General features: G+C 36.8%; 1 protein-coding gene across 3 annotated transcripts in view; it reads right to left on the bottom strand.

Annotated features, from left to right (window-relative positions):
• LOC101850764 (dual specificity mitogen-activated protein kinase kinase 1) overlaps positions 1-19,656 on the bottom strand; it is a 29,166-nt gene that overhangs the window by 7,832 nt on the left and 1,678 nt on the right. The window contains exons 2-11 of one of the 3 annotated variants that reach the window (XR_004858348.1): positions 18,497-18,725; positions 15,577-15,723; positions 14,950-15,027; positions 12,723-12,774; positions 11,483-11,607; positions 10,109-10,298; positions 8,492-8,577; positions 6,398-6,495; positions 1,075-1,136; positions 279-323 (exon numbers count right to left, since the gene is read on the bottom strand). Coding sequence is in view for 2 of the 3 variants with exons in the window: in XM_005089328.3 (XP_005089385.1) it covers positions 278-323; positions 1,075-1,136; positions 6,398-6,495; positions 10,109-10,298; positions 11,483-11,607; positions 12,723-12,774; positions 14,950-15,027; positions 15,577-15,723; positions 18,497-18,725 (1,027 nt within the window). In the remaining variant the exon portion in view is untranslated. Of the gene's footprint in view, positions 1-277; positions 324-1,074; positions 1,137-6,397; positions 6,496-8,491; positions 8,578-10,108; positions 10,299-11,482; positions 11,608-12,722; positions 12,775-14,949; positions 15,028-15,576; positions 15,724-18,496; positions 18,726-19,656 lie in introns of those variants that run through there. The other 2 variants (XM_005089329.3, XM_005089328.3) reach the window with 2 other exon arrangements.

Here is a 19,656-nt window from a genome sequence, read left to right as displayed (position 1 = left end):
ATGTCTAGTGATTCATGTTGAAGTCCTTCAGAGACATTTTCTGCGTGTTTTCATAGCATCCATGAACAGGCAGGATAATTCTGGTGAACAAAGTTTAGCCAGTGGTAATCAGTCACCACCATCTACTCTTTATAGCAGTTCGTGTAAATTAATATTACTCTTTCAAAAATGAATTGTCCAGTGCAGACGCCACTAAGCAAGGCAAAAAATCCTAAAGATATTACAGAAGCAGCATGACTGAGTCTTTTTCTTCAATATCTTTTTAACTCCAACTTACCACTAAGGACTGCAGATCAGCTCTGTCCGATGGATTCTTCTTTAAGCTATGTAGGGAAAAAAAAGAAGAAGACAAAAATAGCACATGTTAAGGAACCTAAATGATAAATGACAGAATTCACATATTTCCCACTCACACAGTTACCAGTTATTAATCATCACTTTATTCACTAACAACTGTCTTGGTTGAAAAAAACCCAACCCACTGACAATTATCTGACAGTAGGACTCAATAGCACAGATAGCCTACAACTAAAATCTACATGTTAGATAAGATGAGTTATAAAATAAATGAGCTTCTCTTGGAACACAAACATCAGAAAAAAAAGTGTGAAATTGTATAGGTTTTTACAGCCCTTGCAACACTGTAACATTGTTTTCAAGGTGGGACTTTAACATCCATCTCCAACAGGACTGCGCCAAATTGGAAGTTTAGAAAAAGTGCCTTTTCCCAAGGACAATGTTAGACTGAGCTAAGCCTTGATCCCCCAATCTCAAGATTACAAGTCCTGTAGTTTAACCACAAGACTACTGATGCCATTACACACAGACTAAATAATCAAGTGAAACTTAATAAGCTAGTAAGCAACATATTCCATCCACCTATATGTACAGTTACAAGTCGGTGCAACATTTATTTCATCACTTGTCAGGTTAACAGGCCTTTTGTGCTTCCCTACAACAAACAAGACACAGAGATATATAAAAAAAAGTAAGTCTAATAAACACAAAACATATGACACCAGTGAATGCTGGGCTTGGAATCTGCAACAAATCACCTGTCCTTGACTTACTCACCATCTATCAACAAAATCAACAAATTCGTCAGAAAATCGTCCTTTCGGGAGAGTCGGTGGAGGCTGAAATGGGGAGTAAAACATGTTTCACTATCTTATGAAGCAGTCCTTATGTGTACAAAGACTATTCAAATCTAAAAAAAAACGCAGCATGATTTCAGTTTAGTAAACATCTATCTTCATAACAACTCATCTGAATGACCTTCAAAATTACAACTCTAGTCAAAATGCCACAGGTTATTACTCAAGAACTGGTATGACTAAAATTCTCAGACTACCGATTTCAACAGCATATAAAATGATCAAGCTTGCAGTGCTCTCCATGCACACCAAAGTAAGCAACATGACATGGCATTGATCGTTGTCCTTTTCTGTGCTTAAATAAAGTGCAGCCATTATTAGAGTCGACAGAGCTGGCAAGATTATTCATCCAACCAGGTCATAAAATGTTGAGTCTTTTCCAGGACTATATATGATGTCAATGCAAAGACTTTCACTTGGTCTGAACTCATCATTCCCATATCCAATTACAGTGAGAGACTTTCCACAAATCATGTCCAGATGGCACACTGGACCAAATTTCATTTACATACTGAAAAATAATATTTCTAGAGATAGAAAAAAATGTCCACCAAATTAAATACTTCCAAACAGGAACAAATGATCTGTTCCATTACTTCAGAATGGTTGTACTAGATGTATGAAAAAGGAAACATAAATTTCTTTTAAACCCCAAAACTACAACTTACGCACTAAGGGCACGCATAAAAGAACATCAATGCTGTTGTGTACATTTTATTTGTGAAACTCTAAAAAATACAGAGTGGAGGGTGACGACTTGACACAACTGCTAAAGGGGAGGGAGGTAAGCAAGCAGACTTCTGACAGAGCAGGGGGTAGTCATTACAGGGACTAGGAACAAAGACAAGCACAGTGGTACGGATATAAATGAAAATCTGTACTTAAGATACAAGATGGCTGGTCTACACTTGTGTGCCGGGACTACTGATGCAGGTGCACACTATTTGGTCTACTTCAATGCACAGAATGGACCACCATGTGCAGTGCAAGGAAATGTGAAACACAATGGCTCTCTCCTCAACCAAAATGCAGGAGTGTGGTGGTGGACGGAAACAGGGGAATGGAACTAAGGGCGACCATACAACCTTGTCTGTCCTTCAGCAACCTCTATCCACCACAGGTATAACTAAGAGCAGCAACAAATTTCCTCCAGACGTGAGCTTGTGCAATTAATCTCCACATCAGACCAATCTGCCCATACTTGACACTGGACTCAGTGAGACTTTCATCTGTAACTTTTAAGCCAACTACAACACTTTTGAAAGAAAAAAAATCTATATGCTCAGCACAACTCCGATCACCTTTCTCTGCCTACAGTTGAAACCCAGGTTATTTGAGAATTGAATACACAGTAAGTTTAAATAAAACACTAAATCAGCTTGAAGGACCACAAGGACTAGCCAATTAAAACTTGAAAGAAAAAAAACAAACTCAATAATAGATAAATAACCAGCCTTCCCCTGACCCGATGATTGACTTCTAAGCACACATATCTGCACGAGGCTAGCACATTGGCCTTGACTGAGGGCTTTGAAGAGAAGATTCCTGGGATTCACTACATGGTACAATACTGTACTGCTCTAAAGCTGTTGCATAATTTGTCCATTCAAATCATTATTCACATTACAATTTAGGACAATAGAAAATTAAATCCAAAAGATAATCTCGTACGTTTACAGGCCACAAAATGAAAGGAGATGAACAAAAGGCTGCCTTGAAAATTGTTCACAGCAGTCAAGTTCTGACATATATCCTACAGTCCTTTCTGACTAAGTCCTGATACACTGACATGACATATCTAAAAGTTAAAAGAAGTAACCCCAACCCACCCCTCCCTCCAGAAACGGTTCATACATTTCTCTATGAAAACCAACAAAGACTGAGAAAATTCAAAATTTCAAATTCACTAAGTTTTTCCTTGACACATTTCTACTCCAAACTCAATACTGACATCTCCAGGTATCATAGTAACAATTCTGATCTCATCCAGAACTTTTTAATAAAAGAAAACAACAAATACATATGGAACAAAAAAATATATAAAAATGGTGCTACTAGCTTTCCCATTTCCCTGTTGTACTAGAACACAAGCATCATGTCATAACTCCCTTGCTTTTGCACAATTTTCAAAAAAGTGACCAGTCAAAAAAACAAAGTATGGAAGAAACACAGCACACTGGAGAGTGCAAAATGTTCACAATATCGCATTACAAACACTGAAAGCAAATAGGTGGATCACTTCAAAAGGAATGGAATGTTGTGAAACACATTGCTTCAGTTATGCCTGAGGTATATGAAGGACTCTACAAATCAGCATTTTCGTCTTAATTTTTGGCTTTTCTTTTTGGGGGGGAAATTATGAGACCTCTACACAACATAAAATCAAAATAAAAGGAAAACAATTATAAACAAAGTGAGGAGAAAACCAACAGAATTTGAAGACTAAGGGTGAAACAAGTAAGAACTGATTTCTGAACTCAGTGGAGTGAAAGATACTAAGCTTGAAACAATGAGGGGGTAGTTATTTCCAACCCAATCCTACCTCTCTACAACTGCAAGAAATGAAAAGAAAAAGGAGAAGGCCACATGGGGCATTAACAGTCTAGAACAAAAATTATCTACTTACGAAATGAAAAAACAACACTCATCTCCCAAACCAAATCCACTTTCTATTCTTGAAACAAGGGGGGGCTCTTCAGTCAAGCGAAAACGACCTTCCTCAAAATGTCTGTAAGAACTAAACAGCACTGCAGGCACCAGTCAATGAAAGTGTGAGCCTCAAAACCTATAGACAAAGCCTTACACACAACCCCCTGAATTGTTTATACTGCTTTTCAAGTTTGCCTTAGTTACACAAGAGACGAGTTCTAGATAGATTTAAGCCATACACCAAGAACAATTTAAGTGCTATGCATTCTGTCTTCTGCTGAAATGACAGTAACTTTCGAAACGCACACAAGTGCCAGATTGCGGATGTTATTACAGCACATGCATAAACTGGGACAATACTGATGTGCATTACTTGCAAGCTTGATCAACATTTATTGAAAAAAAAAAAGAAAAAGTTCTATGAAGCACAATGCAGCCCTCAAAAGGACGGATGAGTTCCCTGTATATTTCTTTCAGGTGGCAGTGGTGAGAAAAAGTTATTAAAACAAAAATCATAGATGAATACTGAACAAAAAATTGATAATTAAAAAGGTTTTCAGATTGACTCTATCCATCATTTCTGTGCAAAAACAGAATTTTGGCATTTTGAACAAGTAGCTATGACTCAGCTATTATCATCTGTGGTGTTCAAAGCAGTTGAGTTCATTCACAAGTTACAAATTCTTGCACTTGCAGTAAGTTAAAGAAATAAAATACGAGCAAAAGGTGACAAACAAATATTCTAATAAGTCAAACTCAACACCAGATATGACAACTTCTGCTGAACTCAGCCAAACTTAAATAAAGACAAGATGAGACTAAAAAAATTCTACCACTAGCTTATCAGGATGCAATCAACCTCTGAGTTTGTGAATATAAAATGTTAAAGGACTGACTATAATAAAGAAGAGAAACGGAAAGGATTGGCAAGGATAACAAAAGATAAATATGAAAAGGAATTTGACAAAAGAGGGGGAAAAACACATATATCAATGGCAGTAAATGATAAGACATTTTTTTCTTTAAAAATAAGACCAAAAAAAAAAAAACCACAACAAAAAATCAAATTAACCATTATGAAACAGCATGTTAGAGGTCTCATAAGTTACCAGTCTAAATAAAAATTGACCAAAAAGTGCCTGACCTGATCTGCCTTACATTTCATGCTAAAACTATGCCAGCCCACAAAACTCACTGGTTAACTTAAAAAGTGTACATCGGCACAGGTTTGGACTAACCCTTCTCTCCCCCCACCACCACCACTGAAAAAAATGTTCTACACACGTCAGTCAGGCACTTTCAAAGAATGTTATACGGTCATGTTAGATATCTGGTACAAATATTGCAGCTTGACAGCTCAATCAGTGGGTTTGTTCACTATCTTCAGCACTCCTATTAAGCAGAATGACATGATAATGGTCATTTAGTGTTGAGAAATATATAGTTTCATGGCTGCGGGAAATAAAGAAAAGAAAAAGAGAAAAAGATCAACCGCTGACACCCTTAATTCTGAAAAGATGCACACTGATAAAATGGAAGGAGCAAAGACAAGATTTTTAAAAAAGGGAAGAGAACGGACTAGAAGAATCGAAAACCCAAAAGACATCCATCAACAGACATAAAAAGTATGATCTGTTCTGATGATCTTTAGTCAAAATCCTAACTTTATGAAAACAGAGTGTGTCTGAAGTTTAAAAAAAATCAATACAGAGAAGCTTCATTGATTCTCAAGCCTCCCATTATGTTCCCAAGGAAAAGCAAACAAGATAAAACTATTGACAGACATAAATAGTGCAGCAATTAATCCTGTACTTAGACCCTCTTTTGATGTCTCCAGCAGGCGCAATTATATGCTCCCGGCAATCACAGAGTGACAAAGTGTCACACCAATGCGCAATACATCGGCACACACTGCTCAGCTTTTATTTCCAATATCCGGCATCTTATTTTACAATTTCACTCTGCTAGATGAAGATATGATCAACAACTGTACCTTGATGTTTATGTTCTGAACAAACTAACTGAATAGCTTTCTTTTCGCTCAGGCTGAAGCGTTTTTCTCTCAGCTTTTTCTCGATCTCACACAGAAAGACTAACATAGATGGGGAAATTGTTGTTCAGTTGATGTTCATTATCTCATTTTTGCCAAGACAAGAGAAGAGAACAATTATCACCCAAAAATAAAATAAAGGAAGAAGCAGATAATACCAGAGTCACCAATCACTTGAACAGAGAGGGAAAAGAGGTACAGAAATTATTCAAAATACAAAGGTGCCACTGATAATAGGAAATCAGAAAGAAGCTACAAGTATGATTTTTAAATAGAAAAAAACAACTGTTGAAGAAATCTAATTGTAAGAAAGAAACTAAACAATATCAGTTTTTCCAACTTTTTCATTAGCACTTGTCTTATGTCTTGTTCACAATACTTCAACTCCATTTCTGCAGGGAGATGGAGGTAAAAAGAACAACCCACAAAACAAGCATGTCAAGTTGCAATATAAAACATTGTATCATTCTTTAAAGACCAAAGCAGCCCTTAGTTGCTTTGGGCTTTGTAAGTCTTTTAGTAGTAAGAAGCAGGGATCACATACCTCATTCACAATGTAATCTAAAAGCTCAAATATGGCCATAGATCGCGGTGCCTCAGCAGCGCCCCCCTGCGTTGGTACCATATAGTTATTGCGGGTGCCTAGAAAGCAAGAGAAGACAACCCAGCTGTTACAGACGCACGCACACTGAAAGCTGGAAGTCTCCAACCATAAGGGGAGGCAGCCACAGGAATTGTACTGTCCACATCAAGTGAAACAAAATGTCATAGTAAAATAAACATATGGAAAAAAAAATAAAAAATCACAATCCCCAAACGTGAACATTAAAAAATAAACAACCCAAAACAACAAAGATGAAAACAAGTACAACACAACAACAAATTCAATAAAAAGGAAGAACAGCAGTCCACAAAGGTGTGGGTGGTGCTGTAACATCTACACCTGGATGGAAACACAAAGCAGTTTGTAGGTCGGAACAAGGCTGCTGGGAAAATAAAAGTGAAGACTCGGAACAAAGAACAAAGGCTTTGCTAAACCATCTGCAGTCGTCGTGAATCAAGGAACTGACAGGCAGATGTGGTAAAGTCTTTCAGGAACAAAGTAATTCACACACTGGTATGAGGAAGATATGCAACAACATGCACGGAAAAATATCTCACGCCACTGTCTTTGAATGATCACTTTCAACTACTTACAAAGTAATATAAACATGCAAGATAACATCACCTCATAAAAGAATTAAAACGGGAATAAAAAGTTGTTTGAATAGGAAAGCTTGTCTTTTTTTTTTCATTTTCCTTCAAGGCTAACATTCATCAAGGTCTGCCAAAGACCGTAAAATAGTAAAGAAGAAGAATACAAAACCCCCCCCAAAAAAACAGGTGGAAGTCAAGACTATCCAGTCAGAGTACATGTGTGAATTACGATGTATGTTGAAACACTTTATGACTTGATTGGTACACAATACAACCTCCTGTTTTAGAGCAGATCTCCGCTCCCATGCCTTTGAGAACAGACTAAGCATCAGATACAGAAAAGTTGATGCTAACAATCAGTGAAGAGTTGCTTTACTTCCCCCCCCCCCCATACCCAAGAAAATCCCCCCCCCCCCCAACCCTGCAGTCCAATTGTGAGGACACACAAACTTCATGTAACATATCACTACAATCAAATTGAAATAAAGAAAGAAAAAGTATCACAATAGAAAAATAGAACAAAAGACAAAGTGTCAGCTGACCTAAATTGTAAAAAAAAAACCCCTGTACTAGAATTTAGTGACAACTTCGAACTTCGAAAAGCATTGAAAGTGTATGCACCTGTCTTCGATGTATCGCTCGACAAATTGTCTTTTAATAATATTAAATAACAAAATGGCACACATTCTAAAATGACACGAGTTTACATCCTAGGCACTTTGACCTTGAATCATATGAGGCACACATGCATAATTTATGCAAATTAGCCTTAGCATGGCGACGCTTTTTTTTCAGGTATGCATCCCATTGTAGCCATGCACTGATGTGTTAACAGCACATTTCATTTTAGAAAATTTTTAACAACTTTATGAAATATACACATTGTACAAATGATGTATGTATATGACTGCTGTAACCTAACATACTTTATCTATTTCCCTTTCACTCAGTTGAAAAGTCTCAAGATAACTCAAGTATCGGAACCATTGCCATTCATTAACAGCCAGTTCGCAAAACAAAAAGGCATTCTTATGACAAGATATACTGCAAAAACATTTATGCAAATGCACCCAAAAACTAAGAAAGCTTGAAGAAAGCACTGCTGAGCTTATGGAGCTTAAATCAGTCCCTACACTAGAACTAAAAACTGACAGGAACTCGGCAAATAGGAGAGGCGTTGGGAAGCTCTGTCGATATAATACACAGCCCAGGAGGTTGCATGCGCTCCAACAAAAATGCACAAAGATGACGGAACACAAAATATAATGATAAGAATTTTCATGACCACATAAAAGTTTAAAAAAACAAAAACAAACCCAAACAAACAACCAAACAAATTAACTAAAAGATGTATATTTACAAAACACATACATACATACATACATACAAATATAAACACATGTACAAAGAGTAATCATGCAGCGGACTTCTGATCGGTTACCTCGTTGACTATATATTCAAGCAGTTCAAATATGGCCATAGGCAGGGGACCATCCCCAGTAAAAACCTCAATGTCTCCTGGACAAGCTGCAAGACAACTCAGGTGTGGTTGAATACAGAAAGAAAAGAAAAATGAGGGAAGTACGATGATTTGGAGGTAGGAGAAATGAGCAGCAATGGGCAAAGTGTCATTGTATTCAGATTCAAATATCAACACAGGGACATATGCAAACACCAAACACGGAAGGAGTTTTTTTTATAACAATAAAAGACAACAGGGTGCTGGAAAGTCGTATTGTTCATTCCAGGCAACTTGGCAGTAGTATCTGTTCAACTAAGAGCCTAGGTAAACAAGGATGGAGTACTCATTAATAATGATTCAGCATGGCCACATTTTTTACAGAGACAGAATAGGACTATAGTAACACCACAAAAGAAGTGGAAGGAACGTACCACACCAGAGTGCCAATAAAGCACACACATGGTAAAGCACTTCATTATTTTAAAGTATGAAAGCTAAATATCCCTCCATCACATGATCTTTAATAATTAAATGGTCCTTGAGGTATTAATGAATGAACAACAGCCCATTACACTGTGCTCCACAGAGTGACTCACGAAGTTATATGCAGTACTGTTTTCCGAAACCTACATTACTGATAAAATTTGTAGGCATAATAGTAACCCCTTATTTGAAGAAAAGAAAATGGAGCATTTCTCATACTGAATAGAAATTAATTTTTGTGAAATTGCACCGACATCAGTCACTACAAAGTCATATAATGGAAAGGTGGTTTTCGAGATTAGAGCAACATAGTCTAATACAGCTGTTGCACAAAATTGGGTTCTGAGGAGGGGTAGGGATGGAGGGATGGGGACGGGGGATGTGCGAGGGTATGGTTGTAATTGTAGTTTCAATTTATATTATTGATTACTGCTACTAGAATCCTTTTAGACATCATAACGGTAAACAACATGTTGTTCAAGGGAATGGGAATTCATCAACACAACTCTGAAATAAGATCAGGAAAGCCACATAACAAAGAATTTCAAGTTTTGAATGAATCTGTTAACCATAATCTTAGTGACACAATCCAATCTCTTTATAATGAAATCTTGACAATCAAAAAAGTCACTGCTTGACTAAGAAACATTTCAAATAGTAACCCCCATTTTTGCCATAGGAAATATCCGAAGCGTGTCAAAGTAACCGATGTTTTCATAAGAATTAAATTTTCCTGTACTGAGCATACAACCCACAAAATGTACTTTCAGCACTTATAAGATAAATCTGAAAAAGTACAGAAGTCCCATGAGAACTTTTTCTCCTGACCATGTATAACAGATATGAGAACCATACGGAATTTGCGTAACAACTTAAATTTCTTTGACTTTCAAAATTTTGTAAAAGCTATTTCAGATGACCCAATCTATTTACCTGAAGGAATTTTTAAAAACACCAGATTAGCACATGTATATTTCCATGCACTACTACAACACAACAATTTTCCACAAATTATCAAAACACTGAAATATTTCTTTAAAGGATTCTGAATTATGTATCTTACACAAAGATGTCATTAGTAAAACAACAGCCACTCCAAATACAATGACTCACCTTTCAAAGGCCTGCCCGTCATTGCTGCTTCCATATGCTCTTCGTTCGCATTGTCCCCAAATATGCTGGCAAGATCTCTCGCCTCTGGAGGGGGTACTGGATACCGACCAATGGACATTTCCACCAGAGAAAGACCTAAGCTCCAAATGTCTGACTGAACCGAGTAGTGGCTGCCTTGAAGCCGCTCAGGCTGTGCAACAAGACAAAAAGACAAAAGTAACAGCTTAGCATAATCTGAGTATTTGGAAGCTGAGTCTGAACTCTAAAGATGCAATAAATTCCCTGAGTAGAAGAGAACAAGTCACGATATTTCGCCTGCGAACACAACACATACCACTAAATTCCTACCTTAAATAGGATCCGCAAGGATACCCCACCCGACTGCCCGTTGTGCGACTGCTAGGATGAAACAGTACCACACCACCTATTTAACTGCCCAGCACTTTGTGACCTGCGTAGCACCTACCTACCTGTCTCCCCAGACATCGGAAACACTCTATACAGCGACAAAGCACAGCTGATTAAAACCTGTCAATTCTTTGCCATATCGACAGACCGAAGGGCTAGAACCCAAATGGCCGCTGGATCGGAAAAGTAAAGTAAAGTAAAAGAAGCTGAGTCTGAATCTAGCAATATGAAGCACATTGACATGATTACTGCCATTTTGTGAAAAGAAAAAGAAAGACGGATAGACATAAACAAGAAAGGGAAAATAAAGCATCAGGACCTACCAGTAACACCCTCCAACCACCAACCAAGACAAAAGTGACACCTCAGTTAAAGCTACAAATATCTACACAGTCACATAAGTGATCTTTCACTATTACATCACTGAAGTAGAACATTCACAATGATGATTATTCAATGTTGCTAAATGCTCAACAGACACAATTAATTGAAGGAAAGAAGGTCTCGAACGTTGGAATAGGTAAATGCATTTTAACAGGTATGTGATTGTGCAGAGCTGTCTGTCATGTTAGAGGTCTTTCTATACCTGTAGTGCTTAAACAAACCAGACAACTACAAAGGTCCCACCTGCTCTGACAGTCACCTGTCCCAATGGCCACTTTCGATTCCCCCTCATCTTCTTTTTTATTAAAAAAAAGGCCCTATCGAACATGTCCACCTGTCTAACATATTTTTTATTTAGTAGAGGTTTTACGGCGCTCGCAACTGCAAAAGGTCATATGAGCACCAAGGGGTGGATGTCAACAGAGAAGTCTTTACAGGGAATCGGGCTTACTCTGCTCACCTCTCTAGCTTTAACGGCACCTATCTAAGTCAACCACATTTCTCCTAGGCAATGAGTGGCTGTCTTGGATACTTCCGATTGTACTTTGAATATGAACACTGATGGCATCCATTCCAACTTACCGCCATATAAGATCTGGTCCCCACAAAGGAGTTTGCCATTGAATCTATCAGCTGTCCACTGACACCAAAATCACACAACTTTATCTCTCCATGTGAATTCACAAGGATATTTGAAGGTTTGACATCTGCAAAGAAAATCACAATAAAAATAAATGTAATTTGAACCAACAAGTGTCTGGTTGTGACCAAGCAGATAAAACCATACAAGAACAAAAAGAAACTGGTCAATTAAAAAAAACAACAACAATAGTTAATAGTAGAAAGACTGACTTTCTTTGAGAATTATAGCCCAATGCCCAATATAAGCTACCATTGCTTTGTTCGCTTGGAACAACAATGTAAATTTACTCTTCAAGCAGAAAAAATCGGGAAAAAAGTTGCACTATTACATATCATCATTTTCTCTTCTAGTTATGGGTTCCCTAACAAAGTGATGACGTCTCTAAACTATAAATTTGTCATTTCTCTAAGTATAAGGAAATTGCAGCAAAGCAAGCTCCTTTTACAAGGTATGGAGCATCACAATTTAATTTTTTTTTTTTTAGAAAAGAGAAAAAGAAAACGAAAGCAGAAATTTAAAAAAAGAGAGACCACTATTCGTAGTGGTAGAAAATCCTGGACATCTAAGCAGTCAAGACATGATTGCAACACTCCACTGTCTTAATTCATTATAGACTAATTTCGACTTCCAGGGCATATCAATCTAAATAACAGTACACATTCAACAGATGACATAAATTATGCTTGTCACAATCTGTCTGTGACCTATACTGGTGGCTGGAGTCATTCCTGGATCCTACAGTAGGTAGACTCAAGCACCTGGTCTTATTGGATTAAAACAATAAATTTTTGAAGTCCTACGTGGGAGTTAAAGATCCTTCTGACTGCCATTCACACACAATTCAAAATTAATTCCTATACAAAGCTGAAGTCACTCTAGTTGGTATGAATATCTAAAAGTACCTTAAAAAATGACATGTGGCTGCCTGTCAGGCACGGGATGATTGTAAGTTCTATGTAGAGATAAAACGGCCACCTATGCAAAAAATCAAGTAACTACGAGATCTTACAGTCAGTTACTCCCTAAGACTGCCAGAAGAAGAAGAAGGAACAACTTTTAACCATTTAACTCTCAGAAAACGAGGAAAATATGAAAACATTTTGTGGTATACAATTGTAAAGCACCAAATAAAAGGCAATGTAGAAATAAAAAAAGGAGAGGAAGAAAAAAACAGCTTACCACGATGAATAATTTGATGATTTTCTCTCAAGTACGACAAACCCTTAAGCACCTGTTAAAAAGAGAAAGCACAGTCTTGTGTCAATGAACTACAAATCCCAATTTAAAACAGCATAAATATAAAAATCAATAAACAAACAGCATCTGGGAAAGCTTCTTTACTTTCTTTTCAGTAGAGGGGAAAGAGAGAGAGGGAGAAAGAGGGGGAGAGAGAGAGGGAGGGAGAGAGAGAGAGAGAGAGAGAGAGAGAGAGAGAGAGAGAAAGAGTGAGAGAAGAGAGTGAGAGAGAGACAGAGAGAGAGTCATGAGCCTTTGCCAACAAGTGGGGGTTTCTTCCTATACCTTACAAAATCCTTTCCTTTTCCAATAAAAATGGTGTAACAGCTTTGAAATTTGTATATGTTGCGCTATGAGAGCAGAGAAATAGCAGTTGGGCTATCAGAAGAAATCTTACAAATATTTTTAGTTCTGAAATCGATGTATTTTTAGAATGCAAAACGTGACGCGATGAGTTCGTACTTTTTTGTCGTCAGGTTCAACAATGAAATAATTGCTGAGAAACTCATCCTCCTACGCTTTTAGTACTATAACTACATTATGCGTGGTGCTATATCAGGAATAATGATACCTGTAGCTGTTTTGTCTTTGTGAGCCTTCTAGATTTTCATTTTCGAGTATAACTCGTGTAGTCATTTCGCAAGGCAACTTCGATTCTACGACTTCACTTCTATCGGCCATTTTGGGGCCCTGGAATGAGCATAATATCGTTCAATGTTTACTCTCTTCCCTGACTGATTCCGAGGCTATGACCGTGCATAATTTTGCAGTAAAGGGAAATCCCGCCATGCCTCGTGCTCTGTCATCATTTGTTATGCTCGAAAGAAACAATTAAAAAAAAGAGAAATAAAAGGGGTGGAGGAACGTGCATTGTTCCTATCGATCCATTATTGCTGGCGACGCAAGACGCAAGAAGAATAATGATGGATAAGACGAATTCATTTAAGTTTTCTTATGTCGTCATCACATTTTAACAAGCTATGTTCGAAAAAAACTGTTATGTCGGAAAAATGTTACCCTCTATTTAATTAAATTTAAACCAAGTAATGATCAACATAGCACTGCGTGCCAATGGTCAAGTAGTGCTAGATCTAGATGCGACCATGTGTGCTTGACTAGGTGTCAACGAGAGGGGAAAATTTGAAGAAAATTGTTGATATGTTCCAAATTGACGACAAACATTTATCCATTAAATGTGTGTTCGAAAGATATTTAATATATTGCATAGAGTCATAGTAAAATGTGAATTAAGTGGCATTTTTTCACCATTAGCATGCATTAGGAGTCAAACTGAATCTCCTGAATCTTTGTTTTCTAAAATTGTCAAAAAATGAATTAAAATAAGAAAATGGAAAGTTTTTCATTTCTTTCGGACATAACTATGATCAAACAAAAGCGAACACAAAGATATTCAGAATATTTTTTTTTCTGCTATTTTATATGCTCTTCATGCTTATGTTTGTAAATGAAAGCAATAACAAAAATATTAAAACAATTTTAGGTTCCATAAAATACTTTTCAGGGTATTTAAAAAAAATTATTTTGTGCCATCATGGTTATGTTCGAAAGATATTTGATATTTGGCAGAGATTCATAGTAAAATGGGAATAAAGTGGCATTTTTTTCATCATTAACATGCATTGTGACTCAAATTGAATCTCAATCGTTATTTGCCCAAATTTTCAATTAAAAATTAAGATATGAAAACGGAAAGTTTTTCATTTCTTTCTGACATAACTATGATGACACAAATTATGCAAACACTCTGGCATTCAGATTTTCTTTTTTCTGTGATCCTCATGCTTATGTTTGAAAATTAAAGCAATAAGAAAACTGTTAAAATAATTTTGTATGTTCAAATTAGAAAAAATGTGTCATCATAGTCATGTTTGAAAGAATTTGACTTGATGTTATGTAACGCCAGTAACACAGCTTAGCATGCCGTCTGTAGGTCTGTAAATACATGTTTTTGTAGAAGGAGATGAATACATGAATAGAAAAATTCAAGTAAAAACAAAATATTAAGAACTTTATTATCAACCATCTGTTCTACATTTTAGGTACCCACCTATTGACAAAAGCTCAACACAAAGCCATGTAAAGAATAAATACCTTCATAGGTGGAATTTTCAAGTTACAATACAGAATCAGAATAATAACAGACACTCACTGCAATGGTAATAATTCCTAAAATAGGCTCTGGGATCCGGCCAGCTTTCCTTAGTATCAAATCTAAGGAGCCACCATCCTGAGGGGAAGTGGGGGAAAAAATACAAATATATCACATGAAAGAAACGTAACAAATACAATAAAATAGAAAAAAAAGTCTAGTTATTCCAGTAAGTTCACTCACATGGGTGTGTGAGTACTTGATTGAATGAATATAAATGAAAATATTTGTGAGGGGGTGGAAAAAGGAAAATGTGTGAGTTTGTGAGTGCATGTGAGAGCGTGGGCGAATGATGATGATTGATAGAGTAGGAAAGGGAAAGAGGTCGGGAGAGTGAAAAAGATTGACTTTTGTTTAGATACCATTTCTATACAGACTCTCTTTTTCTGTTCAATCAGCATTTCAATTTAATTTTAAAAACAAAACTTTTAGAGGTACTGTCCAATTGGTAAAGTTTAAAAGTGGGGGTAGTGGTATAAACACTCCCTGTCAAAAAAAGTTTTCTAAAACAAAATCTATTGATCTAATCGCTCTCCTTACAAGAGACACTGGGTTGTAACAAATTCGAAAACAATTAAATCAAAGAGACTGCTGGACAAACACTTCACTACACCCAACATTACTCACCATATACTCCATGCAAATGCTTATTTCACCATCACTGTAGAAAGCACCATAGTATCCAACAATGTAGGGCGAGTTACATTCGTGAAGGACTTTCAGTTCACGGATAATCTGATTTCTGACCATTGGCTTGATTTCAAGGTGGATAAGCTGAAGATGGCAAAACAATAGAGAAAATTTTTCATAAATCTATACATAGAAATAATTTTAACCTGTTACAGTTATAATACTCAAATCAAATAAGAACAATCTTTAATTAAAAGCCATTGACATTCACTTGTTTTTTTCTGACATTAAAGTTCAATTATAATTTACCAACAATTATGGCATTTCATAATTTTATAAAAAGTGCACAGACCCAAGACGAGCAAATTCATACATGTATGCAGAGAAAATTGTTTGCAGTAATTTGAGAACCAGGTAGTAGGTGGTACACATGAAAAAACGTTAACTGTGCTACATGGCATTTAATGTAAAGGGGTAGAAAATTATATAGAGTACAGGCAATATTTGCGGCCGGCCGAACTATACGGCCACCTTCCTTATAAAATAAATAACTCAGGTCTTGTTTCATTTTCCAAACGGAAACCAAGCTCTCATGATGCACTGGCATGAATCACATGTTCACAACAAATATGGTCTCGGTAGGCAGCAAAGTTTGAGAGCGGCAGTGGTTTGAAAAATTTGGTTCTTGATCAAAATATCTCAAAGTGAAAATTTGACCGGTCACTTGTCCGTCATTACAAAGCTTTCTTATCATATTTTTTTTTCCAATTATAAGTTCATATGTTGAAGTAATGAATAAATATCATGTGTAAATGTCTTAACATAAAGAAAACAAAGGGGATCCAGGAAGTGAGTGGCTGCATAGTCATACCCTTATTTTTTAAAAGGGACTTCTTGCGATCGGCGACGTCTACAAAAGGTCCACTCCATTGGAGAAGGGATATTGTTGTGGTCATTTGCTAACAGTGCCCATTTAACAGCAATTTAGCTTACATAAATGCATCTAGAAAGCCTGGTTCACAGTTCTTGATTTCAATGCGATAGATCAATCAAGACTGGGGAAACAAAATCCGATAGGGTCAGTAAGTTCATTTTTGCCGGTCGCAATTGAGTTATTTCATTCGGCTTTTCCCAGCCTCATAACGAAACATTTGTGACAAGACATGCAGGTTGTGAATTATAAATGCTGTGTCCCCGGGCCATTAAAATAAATCAATATTTGTTACTGCAGTCACTTGTGGAAAAAAAAAGAGAAGAAAATCAAACGTCTTATTTTTAGCTTGTCGAGCCTGCCAACGTGACCGGTCAGTAAACCTGCGTGCGTTCGCATCACATGTCACCATGTGAATACAGTAGATGCGGTTGCAGAGTATAGGACTCTGGAGTGGGGGGAGAGTTATTGATCTTTTTAAAAGATACACTCGGGTCGTTTGTGAAGGTGTCTGTCAAAGTTCCTGGCAGTATTTACATATTCATTGTTTTTTAAAGTTTGTCAGAGTTGTTCATTGTCCTCAATGTAACAAGAGCCGAACATCATTAAGCTTTTAATTTCGTTATCGCTAATCATTAATCTCACCTGTTACTCCCATGTATTCTTTGTTTGTTACTTACTCTTAGTCTCTACTGAGTACTGAGTTGGTAGTTTCGTCTCTTTCGACTTAAGAAGGTCATATATATATAGAGACGTACCCTCTGGAAAAATGTGGGCCCAACGAGACTCGAACCCGGGATCTTCAACATATGCGTGTGCGCCTAGATAAAGGTACCAAAATTCGCCCCAGATCGTTTCAAGCTACAGGCTGATAATGACAAAAATTCCTTTTTTGACGAAAATGTGTTTCCATTAAAAAAATAATAGATCCACCATTTTTTTTTACAATGAATTCAAAGGGTTTTCATTGATTCAACTTCTAAATATTTTATTTTGAATTATTTTGAGGGTAGGGTATAATAAAAAAAAAAATGCACATTCTCTCTTCCCTGCTATGTTTTACCATTGAATTCCGTTCATAATATGTCAACTGAATGCCAAATTGGACATGAATTTTTCATGAATAAATATATTTAAAAAATCGTTTTTTAAAAGTTTGTATGTGTTCTCATGTTTGTTAAACTTAAAAGCTCATTTTCTCAAAATTCTATCTTTATATCCTACCTCGCAAAATGTACAATATTTCAAAAACTATTTGAGATATCTAAAATATTCAAAGACCCCCATGTTCAGCATTGAATTTCCTATAAATAAAGTGTAACCCTTAACTAAAAATTGTCAAAATCTGACTTTTGGTACCTTTCTTTGGGCACACACACACATGAAGCATGTGTCTTAACACTACGCTACAGTAACTCCTGTTGTTTATTTTATAACACCCTACTGTATACAGATGATCATTTCGAAGGCGGATCACTTGGTCTCACAAGAGGGCGCCAGGGAGGGGGGTTGTGTGTGTGTGTGTGTGTGTGTGTCAAAAAAAGCCGAACCTCAAGAGTATCATACTCTCGGGATTCGAACCTTTTGGCCAGTCCGTCAACGAAGAGACCACACTGTCGGCACGTCTTCTTAAAAAACAACCCTACCCCACACTACACTACAAAATCATGTTGGGAGGTCCTGGCAGCATACATTCCCCATGTGATTGCATCACAGTTCCCTGGCTGCATAATGTGTCTTCGATGACCGCATAAAGGTGCCCTGATCCCAAACTGGTCCCTTCACATGGTCTTTTAGAATGAACATCCCTCTTGGCAATATAGCCAAGAATGCTCTAGATCATTATACATCTAGTGGCCAGATGATGTGAAAGTTTGCAGGCCAAAATTTTTAAAATTATCTCTATTCGTTTGGCTGTTAGAGCAAATTAAATGAGAAATGGCCGAGTGCCTTTACTCTAGACCTCTAAATTTTTCACAAACTTACTTTTCGCGCCATCACCAGATTTGAAGGATGATGAAGCACTTTGGTGACTACACCTCCATTGCCAGCTCCCAACTCCCCGAGTTTCTCAAAGTCTTCTTCAAGCAGCTCGCCAATTTTCTGTTTTTGTGAAAGAAACTCCTCTAACCTCTCTCTCTGCTGATCGTCAATGTCAAGCTCTTGCAGTTTTTGTTGCAAAGCTTCTAAATTGGCTTGTGCTCCATTCTGACGACTGAAATATAACAAAAGGGTCACTATGTAAGTTTGACGGAAAGGCAACTCCTCAACCAAAGTTATTGTGAGACAGTCATGTCCATGTATTGATATTTCAGAATGAAAAACAAGTTCCTAAATTCTATTTTTGTAATAAAAACAATTTATTGCCTCTATGAAATTATGAATATTACAAAAGGAATAGAACATGTTATTACAGAACAGTACAGCGGGGAATACAGCGTCTAACAGTTTTACTCAAGACAAGGGACCAGTGAAAGATTCTCAAATTTCACTTTTTTTACTTTTGAGACACTACAACCAAAGGGAAGCTCTGAACTGCCATTACATTGTACATAAATAGCCTTTTAACATGACATCACCTTGCTTTTAATTGAAGAAAGACATCAGCAACAATGAAAAGAACACACACAAATACCTTTGAAACCCCAATGGAAACAGAGAAAAAAATAATAATCGTATATAATATATATTTATATATATCATGCACTGGTCTGCATAACATCAAGAGTTGCATTACAGCACAGATAATAGCAGTTGAGTTAAAATTTCTATATTTGCAAATCAAATGGAAAAGAAAAAAAAAAGTTGCGCTTTATAGTGTAAGGTTCATCGAAAAGGTAGAACAGAACAAGACAACCCCATTCATTACAGTTCATTACTTGACAATAAAACAAATGTATCATGATGCAAAATGAATGTTGTGAATTGATACTCCCATCCTCACTCTGGCCAAATGCGGTTTAAAGGAAATCAACGCTCCAACGGAAAAGAGTAAGTTTTTCAATCATGACTCAAAAGATATATATATATGAAGACTTCTGGGCGATTTTGTAGTTTCGTTCGTTAAAGTCAAGAGTACGGGGGTTTCAGGGGAGCTTGCCCCCCTGACCTAAAAAAAATATGGAGATGGGGGGGTTCAGGGGGGC

Source organism: Aplysia californica, unplaced genomic scaffold (genome assembly GCF_000002075.1).
Source record: "Aplysia californica isolate F4 #8 unplaced genomic scaffold, AplCal3.0 scaffold00005, whole genome shotgun sequence".
NCBI classification, from domain to species: domain Eukaryota; kingdom Metazoa; phylum Mollusca; class Gastropoda; order Aplysiida; family Aplysiidae; genus Aplysia; species Aplysia californica.
Note: the sequence above shows the minus strand (reverse complement) of the source record. Positions and strands in the feature narration are given on the sequence as shown.